The 20,215-nt window shown below is 41.6% G+C and overlaps 1 protein-coding gene across 1 annotated transcript in view; it reads left to right on the top strand.

Moving 5' to 3' along the window:
* The first annotated feature begins 4,324 nt into the window (after positions 1-4,324).
* The window catches only part of LOC126874323 (uncharacterized), a 49,892-nt gene continuing 34,001 nt past the window's right edge, over positions 4,325-20,215 (top strand). The window contains exon 1 of the mRNA XM_050636223.1: positions 4,325-4,682. Coding sequence (XP_050492180.1) covers positions 4,371-4,682 — 312 coding nt within the window. The 5' untranslated portion in view covers positions 4,325-4,370. The remainder of the gene's footprint in view (positions 4,683-20,215) is intronic.

A 20,215-nucleotide genomic window follows, 5' to 3' on the forward strand; every position in this document is an offset into this window, starting at 1 on the left:
ACAGCGTCACGACGAAAGTGTGCAAAGTTATATCATCGGGTTCCGCAGAGCGCTCAATAAATTACAATACAGTATAACGAACGAATACTGTGACGAAATTACTAGACGAGCTATGAACGACAGGATTTTAAAAGACTCCGTGATCGATTTTATCCGAGGCCTGAAAGGCGAAATAGGACAATTACTACTCGCCAATCCACCATACAATCTCCTTGAAGCCGAAAAGAAAGCCACCGACATCGAGCGATTCTTCAGGGAAGATCGAAATCGACGACCAAAACCAATAGAACGACTACGACTGCCTGAGCAGCAACGACTAACAACCAATAATCCTAATCCGATCATTAGAAAACCAACTCCAATGCCAAAAAGCTTCCGACAAACCGAACAAATACCACTTGCCCAAAGGACACAATTAAAATGCTTCAAATGCAATCAGATCGGACATGTCTCCAGACAATGTAGAAATTTTCGAACACTCAGCCAATTTCCGAGACCACCAGCAGTCCACAATCTCGAGGCACACAAGGAAGAAATAGAGAAACCAATAGACCAGTCTTACGAATTAACGCCACAACAGGAAGACCCACAGTACTTTTACGATCCGACGGACAGCGACATAAATTCCTCATTGACAGCGGAGCAGGAATTAATATACTCAAGCGAAGATGCGTATTACGACCAAGAATAACAAAAGAACGGAAATTCTCGATGGGACACTCTAAATTTAAAACCAACGAACACGCTTTGATAAAACTATTTGGCAAAACTCTAGAATTTTTTGTGGTAGAAGACAACTTTCCAATTATAGAAGACGGCATACTCGGTTTGCCAGCCCTATCTAAATTCAAATTTGAACTCTCGAATCAACAATTAAAACTTGACAATAATATACTTTTATTGCAACAGGAAAACGACGTACCTCCAAAACAAGCAGTGTCAAAAACAGTCTACCTGGAAGGAAAACCGACAACGATATGCTTTATCAATGGTGGTGAGTGCCCAGCCAAAATGGCTAATTTTATCGAAAATTCAAATACGTACGATCAAGTCTCCACGTTTAAAGATTTAGTTAGACTTTCGCATATAGAGAAAACCCTCCGTGAACCAATCGAAAAGATATTGCTGTTCTACCTCGACGTATTCAATCTAGAGACCGACTTATTACCATGCACTAACCTTGTTAAACACACAATAACGTTAAAAGAAAATAAAATCATTAACACAAAATCTTACCGACCGCCTGAATGCCATAAAGAAGAAATCAAACGACAAATGGACGAAATGCTACAAAAGAACATTATAGAACCATCTGATTCTCCTTACAATTCACCAGTCTGGGTAGTACCAAAAAAGGCAGACGCCTCAGGGAAACAGAAATGGCGAATTGTAATGGACTTCAGAAAAATAAACGAACTGACTGACCAGGACGCATATCCATTACCTGACATAGACGACATACTATCCCAACTAGGCAACGCAAAATTCTTCTCAGCCCTCGATTTATCCTCCGGATTCCACCAAATCCCAATGGACATAGACTCTAAAAAGTACACAGCATTCTCCACACCACAAGGACACTATCATTACAATAGGATGCCATTCGGTTTAAAGAATGCACCTGCAACATTTCAACGCATGATGGATACCGCGCTAAGAGGACTCACAAATAAACATTGCTTCGTATATTTAGACGACATTATAATATTCGGACAGTCGATTGAAGAGCACAATAGCAACCTCGCGATAGTATTGCAACGCCTACGCGAACTCGGACTCAAAATACAGCCGGACAAATGCGAATTTCTCAAACCAGAATTAGAATATCTTGGACATATAGTAACCGCCGAAGGTGTAAAGCCAAATCCCAAAAAATTAGAAGCCGTTAGCAATTTCAAACAGCCACGTAATCCCACAGACATCAAATCGTTCTTAGGACTAGCAGGTTATTACCGTAAGTTCATCAGAAACTTTTCTAAGATCGCGAAACCATTGACCGAACTTACAAAAAAGGAGACACCATTTCATTGGACAGATAAAACCCAGGAAGCATTCCAGACATTAAAAAACAAACTCTGTTCATCACCCGTACTAAAATTCCCAGACTTTGCGAAACCATTCACATTAACGACTGACGCCAGTAACGAAGGTATAGGTGCAATCTTATCACAGGACGGACATCCATGTTGTTATATCTCGCGAACTCTAAACCCACCGGAACGAAACTATTCCACTACAGAAAAAGAACTTTTAGCAATAGTATGGGCCGTGAAACGCCTCCGACAATATCTGTTAGGACGGAAATTCCTCATCCGAACCGATCACCAAGCACTAAAATGGTTACAGAATTGCAAAGACCTCTCATCACGCTTGATGAGATGGCGATTAAAACTAGAAGAATACGAATACGACATAGAATACACGAAAGGAAAAGATAATACTGCAGCCGACGCACTATCTAGAATACATGTTCTGACCAGACGACGCGAAAATTTGAACATAGAACTCGATAAAAAATATCACGATTGGGAAAAATCTACCGACGCGTTACCCAAAATTCTCAAAATGACTCCGAACCGTAAATCTTTCTATCAATTATCCAAAACAGAGCTAGGAAATTACGACAGAATCGAATGGTTAACTAAATTAAACGAAATTATTCATATAAACGAAAAGATAGGTATAGGCGACGACAGTTTCACAGAGACCGAAAAGAACGCGATCAAACAAATTTTACTATTCCTGAACGACACCGTAAAAGAATTAAATTTTGCATGGGAACCAATTCAAACATATAGCGACGAAGAAATAGACGAATTATTGAAAGAAAATCACGATTTAGTAGGACACCCCGGTATACAAAAGACATACGACCGCATTCGTGAACGGCACAGAGTACCAGATTTGATGAAACGTATACAACAACATATAGAATCATGCGACACCTGCCAAACATCTAAAACTACACGTATCAGACCGCGCGAAGAACCTTGTATCACCGACACACCCCTCGAACCAAACGATAAAATTGCTATGGACTTATTAGGCCCACTGAAAAAGACGAAAAAAGGCAATCAGTACATTCTATCCATACATGACGAATTAACAAAATACTTAATACTCGTACCACTAAAAACTCAGCAAACGGAAACAATTTGGAACGCACTCTTGAATCATTACATTTACATCTTTTCCGCTCCAAAAAAGATATTAACTGACCGCGGACAGAATTTTATATCTAGTTTAATGCAACAGTACGAAGACGCGTTCAAAATCAAACATATCAAAACGACATCCTTCCACCCACAAAGTAACGGATCGTTAGAACGGACACACGCAGTAATAACAGACATGTTAAAATCGATACAGCGAAATTCGGATGAAGAATGGGACGATCAACTTAACTTTGTATGCCTTGCATATAACACAATGATACACGACTCTACTGGTTACACGCCATTCGAACTCACATTCGGACACCAAGCCAATCTTCCCTCCACAATATCCAAGAATCCCCAACGCACATACGCAGACGAAGTCACGTTCCGCAAAAAGGAATGGGACTCTAGACTCCGACACGCTCGCGAAACATTGATCAAAAGTAAACAGCGATATCAGCGCGATCAAAAACGTAAAATTATAAAACCTCAATCAGTTTTCAAAGAAGGAGACTCCGTTTTAATACATAACGATCATAAAAGGCATAAACTTGATGTGGAATGGTTAGGACCGTACACGATTGATAAAGTATGTACTCCATACTATCTGATTCAAGACAAAAAGATACACGGTAATCGTTTAAAACCTTACTTTCCAGGTCGACGCTCCTCTTTGCCGGAATAGTATCCGCGCAAATAAATATTACACCATTAGAAGGAAACTCTGTATTCGTAGAAAACATAGGAAAAGGATATTTGTACAGCGATACTGCCAATGTTATAGTAGGATTAGACACTAGCGACATATACGAGCAGATCAGCACAATAGAATCATATAAATTAACAATAGACTCACGTGCAATCAGCAAAGAATACGCTGAAAAGTTAGACGGATTACAAAATCGTATCAATAACCTAAAACAACTCGCAAAACACTTGAAAGCGTTAACACATACCAGAAGTACACGAGGTTTATTCAACATCATAGGTTCCGTATCGAAAAGTCTGTTCGGAACTCTCGACGATGACGATCTTACGCTCATAAACGAGAATATGAACAAACTATTTGATGACAATAATAAAATCAAGACCATAATAGCTAATCAAACAGCACTTATTAGAAAAATTGTAAACTCAGAAAACCTAAACCACTTAGAGAGATCACATAGTGATATATTAAAATTTCAACAGCAGGCAAATATCGATAGATCTATGCTTAAGATGATCATGAAAGTCGACACCGCGATGCAAACTTTACACTTCCAATTAGATGAAATACTTAACGTCATGATATTAGGCAAACAAGGAATAATTAGTCCACAAATACTTGACCCCAATGAATTCATAGAAAATTACGCCAAGGCAATAGGTAGCCAGATGTACAACACCGCGATTTCTGCCAAAACCGAACATTTTCAATTCATACTCGACATCAGTGATCTTAAAATCTTCACAATAGATGACAAAATATTTTTCAAAATCATAGTACCTTTAGTCTCTAACACAGAATGGAACATATTACAAGTATATCCTATCCCGAGTAAAAGAAATGGAGTATTTTTGGCTCCAGTAGTCGAACATCAGATATATTTAACTTCAGGTCTTTCATTTATAAACGCTGATATCGAGTATTTCAACAAACTTTGTAAGAATCGAGCCGGAACCACTATATGCAAACAAACACTACCAATCCATGACAGAAATTCAAGAACCGATTGTCGCAGCGAAATAATAAATTTCAAACCACACATTAAACATTTTCAAATAACTGTACTTAAGATTGAAGACATTAGCTTTATACCGCTCAAAACTAGCAACTGTTACATTGCGATACCAGCAAATCCGATAGAAATAGACACAATTTGCCAAACGAAACATACCTTACAAAAACTTGACAAGCCTTCCATCATAAGAGCTAACACTTCTTGCGATATATTGTACAAAGACGAACACATGCGTATAGGCGAAACAAAAAACGAAGTCATATACGAAATCAAAACAAAAACCCTAGCGCTCAAAACAAACGATAGTTTCACTCATCTCTTAGATAAACTCGAGCGAGCACCGAAAATAATAGATAATTTACAAGGCTATAAAACAACGATCGATAAAATAGGCGACGAGATAGAAACTCTTAATTTCGAACACAGAATTAAAAATATACAGTATTGGGGACTAACCACGCTCCAGATATTAGGGTACATAGCATTAGGCATACTAGGTATATATGGATTAAACAAAATAGGGGTATTCAAATGCATCAGGAAATGTATACCGAACAAATTATGTATCAATTTATTTTGCTGCCGAAATGAAACTGTAATCAACAGCCACAATGCGACAGCCCCACCAGTACCACTCACCCTGGCCTCAACACCCAACATCTATATTCCAACCAACACATACCACTCAGATGAAGAGGAGGAATCAGCTGTAATTTTCAAGCCACGTCAAGTCCTATTCCACAAAAGTCTTCTGAAGAAAACTTGAGGGATCAAGTTCAATCTAAGAAGGGGGAATGTCACAGACGAAATTCGAGCAGCTCTATATAACAAACCGAAATTCCGAACGCCTTATCGCGTGTGACCGTCCGGTCAGCATACGTTCTCAGCCGCCTGAGTGGCATTCGATCACTCCAGCCGTTCTCCGAAGTTTACACTAAGTATAAACAAAACCTTCTCCCACTCCAACGAATGGAAGAATATAAATGCTCCCTTCAAAATCATCCAGTCAGTCTAAAAAAAATTTCTAACTAATCCAAGTATCGAAAGTGTATCATGCGAACCGAAAAAATTGTATAAATTGAGTAAAAAATAAAAAGAACTTTATCTCCTTTTCGGAAATTAACGAGTTCCTTATTTTTATCTTAATTTTACCCGACACGTTCCTCGCCAAGTATACACGCGACCTCACGCCGCACGACAGTAAGGTAAGCTCGTTCCTTATATCGACCATCTCCTATCCTCGGCAACGATGGCAAGCGAAGACCAAATCATCTTCCTGCGTCGGAGACGAGGCTATTGTAGCGGCTGATTCACATACGTATCGAACCGACTGGACGAGTACGAACAATCTGGGTGTCAGCAAAACTCCTTGCTAACGAACTACGAGAAACAACTGACCGACGCTGCGAGTCAATTCGAAGCGATCCAACTCGAGTTAGAAGTATTAGACGAGGAGGAACAAGCGCGCGGCTTCGAAATAAGAAATCAGTACGTCGCGGTAGACATAAAGCTACAAAATCTTCTAAGGAACGCGCAAGCAGCATCACCGTCGACATCCATAAACCTTCCAACCTGTGCATCATCCGCTAGTTCAAATCCGATAGCTGTTAAGTTACCAGATCTTCGGCTCCCTACTTTCGACGGAAGCTTAGAGAAATGGAACACGTTTTATGACATTTTTTCTTCCACCATCGATAAAAATCCTAGTCTCACTGACATACAGAAATTCCATTACCTGCAGTCCGCCCTGCAAGGAGAAGCAGCCGATTGTTTAAACGCGTTACCCCTTAGTAATGTAAACTACAGTCAGGCTATAGCCGTTCTCAAGGAAAGTTTCGAATGTCCACGATACACAGCTTTCAGTCACTGCATGGCAATAATTGATTATCCAAGGATAACCAAGGAATCTCCAACGGAATTAAGGCGCTTAGTCCACACATTTAAACAACACATATATGCATTGAACAAATTAGGAGAATCCTACCCCGATACCAGTGCTATGCTCAACAGCCTCATCCTCTCGAAAATACCACTAAGTATCCAAAAGCAATGGGAAATGACGCTGCCCAATAACGAGGTGCCTCCGTACATTCATTTACTAAACTTCCTAGAGAGATTAGCACGAAGCTCCAGACCGATCACCACGGTCAGACAAACAAGAGAATCATCGGAACAAACTACTCCGGTCCGTCAACGCGCATCACGAGGGCATGCACTTACGGCGACACAGGTTACTCCAACATGCCCCACCTGTCAAGGACCACACCCCATTTGGAGATGTGACACCTTCAAAACCAAATTCCTTCGCGAACGCATTCGGGAGGTCAAAAGAGCATCACTATGCCTCAACTGCCTCGGGAAAGGGCACACAACGAAGCATTGTTTCGCAGGATCATGTCGCGTATGCGGAGAACGACATCATACAATGCTGCATAGAGCAAAACACCATTCAGGGTCTCGTTCCACCACGCCCAGCCCGAAATCTTCCCCATCAAATAGCCGATCCACAACACCCTCTTTGCCACGCTACTCATCACCCACTCGTCGCAAAAGGCACACAACAGACCACAGATCGGAAACACCACGAACAGCCGCGTCTACAAGTCCACCTCCCATTGACAGACGAACACATAACCAATGACGCCGACGATCGAAGACTCTGTTGATGACCGAACATATCAGACCAATAGCATCCGAATTACTGTCCAATGATCTAGTCATCACAGCGCAGATTAACATTTTGAATGATAAACAGCAACCAATCCGTTGTCGAGCGTTGCTCGACACCGGATCCAGTATGAATTTCATTACCGAGGAATTAGCAAAATCGCTAAAGATAAGGCAAAACAAATGTTCGGTCCCGATCGGAGCTCTAGATGCCTTGACAGCGACTTCTAAGCGACACATCACGGCCACGATCACTTCCCCTGACGGTACATACACGCGGACATTAACGTTCCTTATCATTCCGACCATATAAACCTTAATTCCAAGCGAACCCATCGATCGGTCGACACTTGAGATACCAAAAAATCTCAAATTGGCCGATTCACGATTTCATTTACCAGCCCCGATCGACGTGCTACTAAGCTCAAGCTCAACACTCGCGTCCATGTGTGTGGGACAAATCAACCTAACGCAGCCAGACGAGCCTGAACTGCGTCTGCAAAAAACGCGATTCGGATGGATAATCGGGGGGAGCCCAACTTCCCAAACCGCGACAAACACATTTCACACATCCACGACGAGTCTGCAAACCGACCTCGCGCGGTTCTGGGAAATCGACGAAGGACCCTCGATTAACCACATCTCAGAGGCAGACCGACGATGCGAAGAGCACTTTCAAGCCCACATCCGACGCACCAGCGAAGGACGATACATCGTCGCTCTACCATTCAACGATCAGCTTCAGTCACTCGCATCCTCTAAAACACTGGCAATTAAACGACTCGCCGCACTCAATCGCCGATTCCAGCACGACAAACGCTTCGAATCAGAATATCGAACGGTAATACAGGAATACCTGGCGTTGGGACACATGACGAAGGTCAATGACAACCACTCCGACGACAACGGATACTATTTACCCCATCATGGCGTGACCAAAGCATCGAGTCAAACCACCAAACTCCGTGTAGTTTTCGACGGATCGGCACCAAGCACTACCGGAATCTCCCTAAACGATACACTTTAAACAGGACCCAAGTTACAGGAAGATTTATTTTGTATATTAATTAGATTCCGCTCTCATCAATACGTACTCACTGGCGACATCAAGAAAATGTATCGGCAATTTCTCGTACGACCAGAGGATCGGAAATATCAAAGGATATTATGGCGCAGCGCGAGTGGAGAAACAGAAACATGTGAGCTTAACACCGTAACGCTCGGTTTATCCGCAGCCCCGGATCTAGCCATTCGGTGCCTCAAGCAACTGGCAGAGGACGAAGGACATCGATTTCCACGTGCAGCACAGATACTGCAGCGGGATTTCTACGTCGACGACGTTCTCACCGGAGCTGAAACGAAGGACGAAGCCCTTACGCTCAGAACAGAACTCACCAATTTACTTCAACTGGCCGGCTTAAACATACGAAAATGGGCATCAAACGACAATGACTTATTACACGGACTTTCCTTAGAAGAAACAAATCATCAACATCTTTTGGGCGACTCGCAAACGTTGAAGACGCTGGGGGTGTTTTGGAATTCATCCGACGACTCCATTCTTTACTCGGTCGAAGTCAAACCCACCCCCTCCCCAGTCACGAAACGAATCATCAGCTCGGAGATTGCAAAAATCTACGATCCGCTCGGTCTGCTCGCACCGGTGATTGTTCGGGCCAAGATGCTGCTTCAACGAATATGGTTGTCGAAAGTCGAGTGGGACAACATCACAACATCATAACAACATAATAATAACATAACATAAACAACATCAGGTTCCAACGCAAGGCAATAATCAAGTCCGCAACGGAAATTGAATTGCATGGTTTCTGCGATGCCAGCGAAAAGGCTTACGGAGCCCGTGTTTATCTCCGAACCCTTAACCGTGTTTGGACCCAACTTTTAACCGCAAAATCGAAAGTCGCCCCGCTCATGTACCAGACCATTCCTCGGCTCGAGCTGAGAGGAGCACTCCTTCTTACGTCCCTGATGTCGACCGTACAAGTGCTATTGCACAAAATTACTCGAACTATCTATTGGTCCGATTCAACTATCGTCCTCCATTGGCTCAATACATCACCTCACACCCTTAAAACATTCGTCGCTAACAGAGTCTCCGAAATTCAAACAAAAACCAATATCCGCGATTGGCGCCACGTTCCCACCAACGACAATCCCGCGGACTTAGTATCACGCGGCCAAACACCCGAAGAGTTTCTGCGCCCAACCATCTGGCAGCACGGTCCTGCATGGCTCTACCAGCCGGAAAACTACTGGCCGACATGGGCGCTAACACCGCAAGTTGAAGTACCGGAGCAGAAGGGGGCGATTTGTCTGTCCGCGAACCTCGCCGATTACAGTTTGTTGCAAAGATATTCATCCGGGCCCAAGTTGATACGAATCATAGCTCGTTGCCTCCGTTGGAAACAGAAAAAGAACCGGGCGGCACCCCTAACCGTCACCGAATTACGCACAACACGCGATAAGCTAATAAAATTGTTGCAAAACTTCCATTTCTCCGAGGAAATTCGTACACTCCAAAAAGATCGGAACGCGGCGATAAAGGGTAAGCTCACGCGACTCAACCCGTTCGTTGACAAGGAAGGAATATTGCGAGTCGGGGGTCTACTCAGTCATTCGTCGATGACCTTCGCCCAGAAACATCCCATAGTATTACCTAAGTCATCCGTTACAACACGCATTATAGAACACGAGCACAAGATCCACATGCACTCCGGAACGCAGGCTACGCTATACGCAGTAAGACAAAGATACTGGCCCGTCGACGGTCGAAGTCAAATATGGCGGGCGATCAAAGGCTGCGTCCGCTGCTGCCGCGCTCAACCACCGCCGGTAGAATACGTAATGGGTGATCTGCCGGAGGCGCGAGTAACGGAATCTCGCCCATTCACAAACGTCGGCGTCGATTACTGCGGGCCGTTCCACATCAAGGAAAAGCGAGATCGTGACCGTCGACAGATAAAGGTATACGTAGCCATCTTCGTATGCCTAGCAGTTAAAGCGGTACACACCGAGCTTGTTGACGATCTCACTAGCGAAGCCTTCATCGCCGCTCTTCGCAGATTCATCGCTCGACGAGGGTATTGCTCCACCATCCATTCTGATAACGGCACCAACTTCAGAGGAGCAAGCAACGAGTTACGAGAGCTTCATGATTTATTACAATCGGACGACCACAAAGAAAAAGTAACCGCATTTTTGGCTGACAAACAAATCGAATGGCGCTTCATTCCCCCTCATTCCCCGCATTTCAGTGGGCTATGGGAAGCAGCGGTAAAGTCCTTCAAACGCCACCATAGGCGTGTAGCCGGCAACGAGTTACTCACCTCTGAACAATTGAATACTCTCATCATAGAAGTAGAAGCAGTCCTCAATTCACGCCCGCTAACTCCTATCTCCACCGATCCAAATGATCTCCTAGTCCTCACTCCCGGACATTTTCTCATTGGCGATTCATTAATGTGCTTACGTGATCGAGATTTCAGAGACATTCCATCGAATCGACTCTCCAGATGGCAGCATATCCAACAGCTTAAACAGCATTTTTGGAACCGCTGGCATAAGGAGTATTTGAACGAGCTAACCAACCGCAATAAGTGGAGCAAGGGTGGACACAGCATCCAAAAGGGCACAATCGTCATCCTCAGAGAGGACAACGTGCCCTCCATGCATTGGCCTCTGGGCCGAGTTATCAAGGTTCATCCAGGCGCCGATGGTATCATCCGGACAGCTACAGTTCAGACGGCAAAGAGCGTTTTGGATCGGGCCGTCAAAAGGCTTGTCCCGCTGCCAATTCAACCCGCTCTGGAGGAACCCGAACAACCAACCACCGAGACGATATAAGACGGGAACTTCAACAATAAAACGCCTCGCAAATTTTGATCGGTACCCGCTCAACGGGGGGAGGATGTTACGTCGTGCGACATTCTATCTAGGCCAGGCCACACACCGCGGACAGGATGACAACCAGATGTCCGCACGCCTTCACTGCGTACCTTCAATAGTCTTAAGAGCCGATCATAAATCTTAGAGAAATTTCTAAGGTCCTTCAGACCGAACCAAACATCTGCACTAAGTCACTGTCTAAAGTGGTTATTGTTTACTACGGAAAGATAGGAGAAGTTCGTCTTTCTCATGTACGATGTTTTACACTAGCAACTTTCTCTCGGGGCGGTTAACACCCTTCCTCCACTCTTCCACACCAATCCAGAAATTTAACCTATTACCAGAGAAGTCCTTCCCTCACTCTCCCAACAAGAACTTGGTCTTAACAAATCAGCTTTTCTCGCATCATTAGACCCACCCATCGCAAGTGTCCTCCGCTGCATCATCGTTACAGAAAGTCAGTCTTTATACGTTTTTTGAACCTTCAACATCTAAGCGTGCGTCGCGTACAACACCTTGTTACTCTAGCTATCAATCGAATTTAATCGTATATTTCTAGTCAAGAAGTTGTTGGAATAAACACTAATTATATTCGTTAATTCAGTGTAAAGTCAATGCAACCACCCCTATTATCGCAACCGAAATCAGGGGATCGATCATTTCGTGGCGTCGATTATCCAATCGTAACGGGAATTTACGACTCCCGTTGACGTGCTTCCTCGCGATCGCGTTTCCCCGCGAATGGTCGAAACATATAGATTACCCAAGGAATACGACTGGAAATGCAGGGCAGCGAGGAGAGAATGGAAGAAGGGAAGGGCAAAAAGGGGGTATAATAGCAGTAGAAAGAAAAATAAGGTACAAGGAGAGGACCTTATAGAATAGTGGTGGTTTATAATCGAGACACAAAAGGGACATGGAAAGAAAAAGAGGAAAGGGTAGGTGGAAGGGAAGAGGAAGTGACGATCATAGGAGGAGATTGGAATGCAAGAACGGGAGAAGAGGGAGGCCTGATAAACCAGGAATTAGGAAAAGAAAAAAGCAGGATCAAAAGACAAGACAATAAATACGGAAGGAAGAATTCTATTAAAGTATCTGGACGAAAGAGGCTGGACGATAATTAATGGTCGAGGCAAAGAAGGGGATGAGTGGACCTATGTGGGGGAGAGAGGAAACTCGGTAATAGACTACGTGATTGGCAATCAGGAAGCGACAGAAGAAATAATAGACATGGAGGTAGGAAAAAGAGTAGAGTCAGACCACATGCCGTTGGAAATAGAAATAGAGGGGCAGAGATACAAAGAGATAAGGAAAGAAAAGAAGAAGAGAAGGAGAGAAGGAAATGGACAAACGAAAATGTGGGAAGATATTTAGAGGAGTGTAAAGACTGGGCAAGCAGGGGAAGAATAGCAGAAGAAATGTGAACAGAAATTAAGAAGAAGATAAACGAGGCAATAGCAAAGAAGAGAGAAAGGATAAGAAAATGGAGCATAGGAGAAAAGGTGCGGTACGACAAGCAGTGGAAAGAGAGGAAAAGGGAGATAAGAAGGAGAACAAGGCATTTAAACAGTGGTGTAAACAAAGAAAGGAGAAGCAGGAAGAGGAAGAAATGGAGAAAATCAACAAAATCAAAACAGAGCAAGAAGCATGGAAATATATAAATAAACATAGAAGAAGAAGAGAGGTTATAGACGAAGATATAAGGGAAGAGAAGTGGAAAAATTATTTTATGGAAATGTTAGAAGGGATAGAAAACCAAGAGGACAGAAGAGCAGAAGGGTGGAGAGTGGAGGAGGAATTAAAGGAGGAGAGAGAAGATGATATAGAGAAGGAAGAGGTGATATTCCAAATAAGAAACTTGAAAGAGAAAAAAGCAACGGGAGGAGATGGTTTGGAAAACGAGGTATGGAAGTATGCGCCGAAGGAAGTGGAGGGGGGCGTTATGGGAGATGTTAAGGAAAATATGGAATGGAAAGGGGATACCTGAAGACTGGAGAAAAGGCGTAATATGTCCGATTTACAAGAGGGGAGACAAGGGAGCAGTGAAGAGCTACAGAGGGGTCACGTTAATGGACACAGCATATAAGATTTATGCAGGTATACTGGACGAGCGGCTGAATGTGGAGATCGAAGACAAGCTGGGAGAGATAGATTAAGTAAGGTGCAATAGTTAAGTATAAGCAGTTGTATATAGTTATAGAAGAGCTAGTGTAAGAGATATACAGGGTGGTTGGTAACTGGTGGTACAAGCGGAAAAGGGTGATTCTACGCGAAAAAAAATCGAAAATATAGAATAAAAATTTTTCGTTTGAGGCTTTGTTTTCGAGAAAATCGACTTTGAATTTTCGCTCGGTACGCGTGCACTTTATCACGTCTCGTTATAACAGATCTCACTGTAGATCGTTGTCTCGATGGATATTATCGCAGTTTAAGTTTGTTTTTGTCGTAACGGAAAATTAGGAATACATAATGAAATAATATGAAGTAATCATAACGTTTATTATTACAAAAATTGCTGAAAATGTTACCCATTCTGCCGAACACATACTTCTGCTCTTCTAATTAAATTTCTATGAACACTTTCTAACGTATTCGATTGTTTTAAAGTATGAAAGGCTACAATAATCTTTTCTTTCAATTGCTCGCAACTTGCGATTTCTTCAGAATAGACAATTGATTTAATATGGCTCCATAAATAAAAGTCAAGCGGAGTTAAGTCAGGAGAGCGTGGTGGCCAAGTTATTGTTCCAGCACTACCAAAAAAAAAAAAAATCTCTCACATGACGTCCAAAATGTGGCGGTGCACCGTCTTGTTGAAAAATTAAACTTCCTCTAATTCTCAGCGGTACATCTTCTAATAATTCCGGTAGTATGTTTTGTAAGAAATCGAAATATGCTGCTGACGTTACATTTCCTTTGAAAGAATATGGCCAAATAATTATAGATGTCCGATTATGCCAGCCCAGACGTTTACGTTCCATCTTACTTGAAAATGTGTTTCAAGAATAGAGTGAGGATTCTCATTTTGCCAATTATGCATGTTATGGACATTGAACATGCCGTCCCTTGTAAATTTCGCTTCATCGGTCCATAAAATTTTTAACAGAAATTCTGCATCGTTGGCATGCTGTTGAAGCAACCAGTGACAAAATGCCTTTCGCGAAATCTTATCATGAGGCATGAGTCCTTCTACTCTGGTGATATGATAAGCATGTAAGTTGTTTTCGTGTAGATGTTGAAAATTGTGGATCTTTGAGGCCGAAATAATGTTATAGAAACACTAAATTTATACTGAGGATTAATATTAAAATAATGAAATATTTATTTCATGAACGATTCCTTATATATTCATCGATACACACTTGCACGCGTCTCAGCACTTTCTTCTATACCCGACTGTTAACTGACTCTTAAACGACTCTTAACCGACTGAAGAGTTTACATTCCTTTGTTTTCGAGACGTTTCGGACACACATACTTCCACACACTGATATTCACATACAAGTATCTCTATTACGCCTTAAACCTAGTCCAGCACAGAAAATTATACATATCTCAACAGTAGAATTCGAAGAACTGTAAAACAACTAAGATTATACCGCAAAGAAAGGTGTCTTGCACTTATGTCAGGATGTTCCAAAACGTCCTTTAGTATTTGCTCTTCAACATTTACACTAACGCGTCGTCGACGACCACCATGTCGTCTAAGTTTTTCAAAAGAACCATATTCGTCGAGGGTTCGTTCTGCTCTTTGAATAACACATCTGTCAGGATGTCGACGATTGGAATACCGGTGTCTGTAATGATCAGCTGTGGCTGATGCGTTACCACCACACGCACCTCATGAAGTATCATGTCCGTATATTCCCGATTGCTGTATGTAGACATGATGGTAGACTAATAGGTACTGATAGTGGATAGCGATAAAAGTCGGATTGCAAGTTAATAGGTAGGAAAACACTTCGGTCACATTGGAAGTGTTTATCAACATAACGTCAATCGAGACAACGATCTATAGGGACATCCGTTATAACGAAACGTGATAAAGTGCACGCGTACCGAGCGAAAATTCAAAGTCGATTTTCTCGAAAACAAAGCCTCAAATGAAATATTTTTATTCTACATTTTCGACTTCTTTTTTCGCGCAGAATCACCCCCTGTCCGCTTGTACTACCAGATACCAACCACCCTGTATAAGTGATGTAATGGAATTATATAAGAAATGTAAACCGAAAGTCGTCCAAAGCCGAAAAGTATGGACTAAGTATAAATAAATAAAATAAATAAATACTACGGTAAGCTGGAAATCTGGATTCATTTTTACGTTATCGTGTGAGAAAACCAAGTTTCTCAAGCGTTTCGAGTTCAAATAGCAACGATAGTTCAGACTCAGTAAACTCGATTAAAATCATGTCCACAACTCAAAAAGAAAAAATCGGAACTATTAACACCGCTTCTGCATCCGGAGGTATGGATAAGTCGACTCGTGCCATACTCGAGCAAATCGAACTTCTTGCGCGACGTATAGAAGAAACGCAACGAATAGCCGATAGTGAAAACGAAAAACGTGCAGCAGAGATAGAACTATTAGGAAAACACATCTCTAAAATAAATTTAGGACATGACGCTACTACTGAATTAGGCTCCCTTATTACCATGAACGAATCTAATACCATGTTCAGCAATGTTCAGAGAAAGCGACCACCTGTAAAACCCAATGAAGCAGACAATGTAGACAGTGAAGAAGACGCGGTAAGTTATGACAATTCCGTGTACAATGCAAAAACCTGTCTAGACTTCATTCCTACACTCAATGGACAAGACGATATAGGAGTAGAAGGATTTATTAAACGGGTAAGAGAAGCTCGAGCCGAATGTCGAGAAAAACGCACATTATTACGCTTAATTTTAACACAAAGAATCATCGGAGAAGCAGAACGCAGTATCCGCCACATTGAAATCGAGAATTATGAAGACCTTTTTGAAAACCTCAGAAAATTTGTATCTGTGAGTATTACATCTAATGGAGCTCGTGATAAATTGCAACGTACGCGACAAAACTTTAACGAATCAGTACACAGTTATGTGAAGAGGTTCCGACACAACCTCAACGAACTGATATACGCACTCCAACACGAAATTCGCGATCCAATACGTCGAGCAGTTGTCATAGATGTTGAAACTGAACGTGCCACAAAAGTGTTTATTCTAAATTTGAAACCTGAAAAAGAAATACGTACATCGGCTGCAAGACCGAAGAATCTCCAAGAAGCACAAGATACAGCTTTCGAGGCAGAGTTATTTATAGGGGAAATCGAACGCAACAAGAACATAGTAAGAGGAAGAACAATAAATCAACCAACCGCGAGAGTCAAATCCCAATTCCAAGGAACTTCCCGTAATACCTCAAACGCCCACTGAACCAAACGAAAAAATAGCAATGGATATAATAGGCCCCATGCCGAAAACTAAACGAGGAAACCAATATATACTCTCTATTCATGATGATTTGACCAAATACCTGATATTAATACCCCTCAAAACACAAAGAACCGAATCCATAATAGATGCCTTATTGAATCATTACATTTACATCTTCTCAGCACCTAAAACTATACTAACAGACCAAGGACAGAACTTTATTAGCGAACTCATGACGAAATTCGAAGAAGCATTTAAAATAAAACATATAAAAACGACCAGCTTTCACCCACAATCTAACGGATCCCTAGAAAGAACAACGCAACGGTAAAAGACATGATACGAACAAGTCTAAACGACTCAGACAAAGAATGGGACGAAGTATTAAACTTCATATGCTTAGGATATAATACAGCAATACACGATGCAACCGGTTTTTCACCTTTTGAACTAACCTTTGGACGATAAGCTAACCTCCCTTCTTCAATATCCAGAACATTCAACTACACGTATGAAGAAATGTTTACACTATGGCAAAAGCAATTGGACAAATACAAAACACTAGCTAGACAAACACTTGAACAAAGTAGAAAACGCTACATGCGAGATCAGCAAAGAAAAATCATTAAAATACAAACGGTATTTAAAGAAGGAGACGCGATTCTTGTGCATAATGATCACAAAACGGATAAATTGGACGATGAATGGTTAGGTCCTTACCACATCGAAAAAGCTATGACTCCTTATTACGAAATTTTAATCAATAACCAAATTAGGAAGATACATGGTAACAGAATTAAACCATACTTTTCAGGACGCTCATCTCATGTACAACCTTCGTGCTCGGATTAGAATTAATACCGATCGAAAATAATGCGATTTTCCACGAGAAAATATCTAGAGCCTATTTGTATAATGAAAATGTTAACGTATATATAGGAATAGATGTAAGCGATATATTTAACCACATCGATACGTTAGGAAATCACATAACAGAGACCCAAAAACATTGTACCGTCCCATGTCAAGTAAAATCAGAGATACTTTCCTTAACTAACAAGTCCAATAACATCAAAACGCTAGGAACACATTTAAGATTATTAACTCATTCTAGAGTTAAGAGAGGATTAATAGACGCTATAGGTTCAATCAGCAAAACGCATTTCAGAACCCTAGATTCTGACGATTTACAATTGATAAACCAGAATATCGACAAACTATTTAGCAAAGGAAACGAATTAAAAACCATTGTAGTTAACCAAACCGCTCTAATTAGGAAAATCCTAAACACCGACAGCCTAAAACAATTAGAAAAAGTAAACGCGGACATACAAAATAAAATAAATCAAGTAAACAAGCTAGGACTTTTTAACCGTCAAGACCATTTCTATAGAAAGCCCTTTGTCAGATCTACACTTTCAACTCGATGAAATATTCAATTTAATTTTACTAGGAAAACAAGGAATTATTAGTCCCCAGATTATAAATCATCACACTTTCTTGGAACAATACGCTAAGGCTTTAGGAAATCACATCATAAATGAAGGATTTTCACCAAAAGAAAATAATCTCCAAAACATTTTAGATGTCTCTACACTCACACTGTTTGTCCAAAGCGAAAAGATCTTTAAAATTTCAATTCCAACAATAATTGACTCAGAATGGGAAATAGGACAGGTATACCCCATCATACCGACTCAAAAGAACGGAGCATTTCTCGCCCCATTAGTCGAACGTCAGATATTTTTCATCTCAGGATTAACTTATATGAATGTAGACCAGATGTATTTGGACAAGCAATGTCGAATCAAACACGAATTGTATATTTGCAAACAAACTCAACCCATACATGATAGACGTTCAAAACACGATTGCGCATCCGAAATAATTAGCGTAGACAATACCATGAGATTTTGTAAATTCACAGTCTATAAGATCGTAGAAATAACTTTTATACCACTCAAAAACGAAAATCGCTACATAACTATACCAGAAAAACCAATAGAACTCAATATATTCTCTAAAGAAGGACATCAAATTGTCAACCTGAAGCAGCCCTCTCTGTTGAAAACTAGAATAACTGTAGATATATTGTGTGGAGACAACCATATGAGAATCAGTGGCAATCCCAAGAGCATTTCTTACGATATTAAGATCAAAATTATATAACTAATGACGTAGATTTATCCTCAATGATTAATACCTTAGAAAAGACTCCTAAAGTAATGAGCAACCTAAACGGTTATACTAATACCTTGAATCAAATAGAAAATACAGCCAATCAATTAACTTTCTCGCACAGAATGACACAAATTAAAACTTGGTGTTACGCCACGAGGCTTACCACAGGCTGTATTTTATAACCGTCGCTCGCGGTCCTACAACGTCGCAGACGGATCGTCGCGGCTGCCCGGCAAATAAACATTGTAGTGGCAAGCGCATGGTTCATTAAGCAGGGCGACCTCCAGAAACGTCGACTCGTGGCCGTTATTTTACCTCGCGTAAAAGAATGTGGCGTGATCCGAACGTAGTGGGGGTCGCCTTGCAGAAAAGACGAAAATAATCGAAGGGCGGGCAGTTCCTTCTGACGAGTCAAACGCGATACTTCGACATATCAGACCAATAGCAAACGAATTTATCTAGAGATCAAAGTCGAGTCAAATTTCTGTAACATCTTCATCATATTATTGTAAAATATATTGTTCTATGTTAACTTGTTAATACAGTGTTACATTCATTAAACCACCTCTGTTATCCTAACCGAAATCAGGGGATCGATCATTTCGTGGCGTCGATTATCCAATCGTAACGGGAACTTACAACACTCGCTGACGCGATCTCCTAGCGGCCGCGTCTCTCCGCGAACGGTCGTAACACTTGGGGTCTCACTACGTTGCAAATAATAGGATATATATCCATTGGACTCATATGCTTGTATCTGATTAATAAGATAGGACTGTCAAACCTATGTATTCACATATTTTGCTGCAAAATTAAGAAAAACACTGTTAGTAACACACCTAACGTTAGCATTGCATCGCCTTCCGCTCCTATAAACATTTACACACCGAAATTACTTGCACAACTTGGAACAGAAAGAGAATCAAGAGTAAGTTTTGAATTGTCAACACCGCCAAAGGCCAAATTTCATCCATCGATTCTGAAGAAACGCAGGAACTTAGAGGATGTAACCCCAAAATCTTTTACCCTGACGTCACCTTAGGCGACCACCTCTAGATATCCTCCGGACAGGGCCCGACCTGTTAGAGGGCGTCCAGGTCTCAGTTGAGACAGGACAGGTCGGAGAGCGTTTTTCTCGCTCCGGCCATGGTAGACGAT

Source organism: Bombus huntii, chromosome 16 (assembly GCF_024542735.1).
Source record: "Bombus huntii isolate Logan2020A chromosome 16, iyBomHunt1.1, whole genome shotgun sequence".
In the NCBI taxonomy this organism is placed as follows: domain Eukaryota; kingdom Metazoa; phylum Arthropoda; class Insecta; order Hymenoptera; family Apidae; genus Bombus; species Bombus huntii.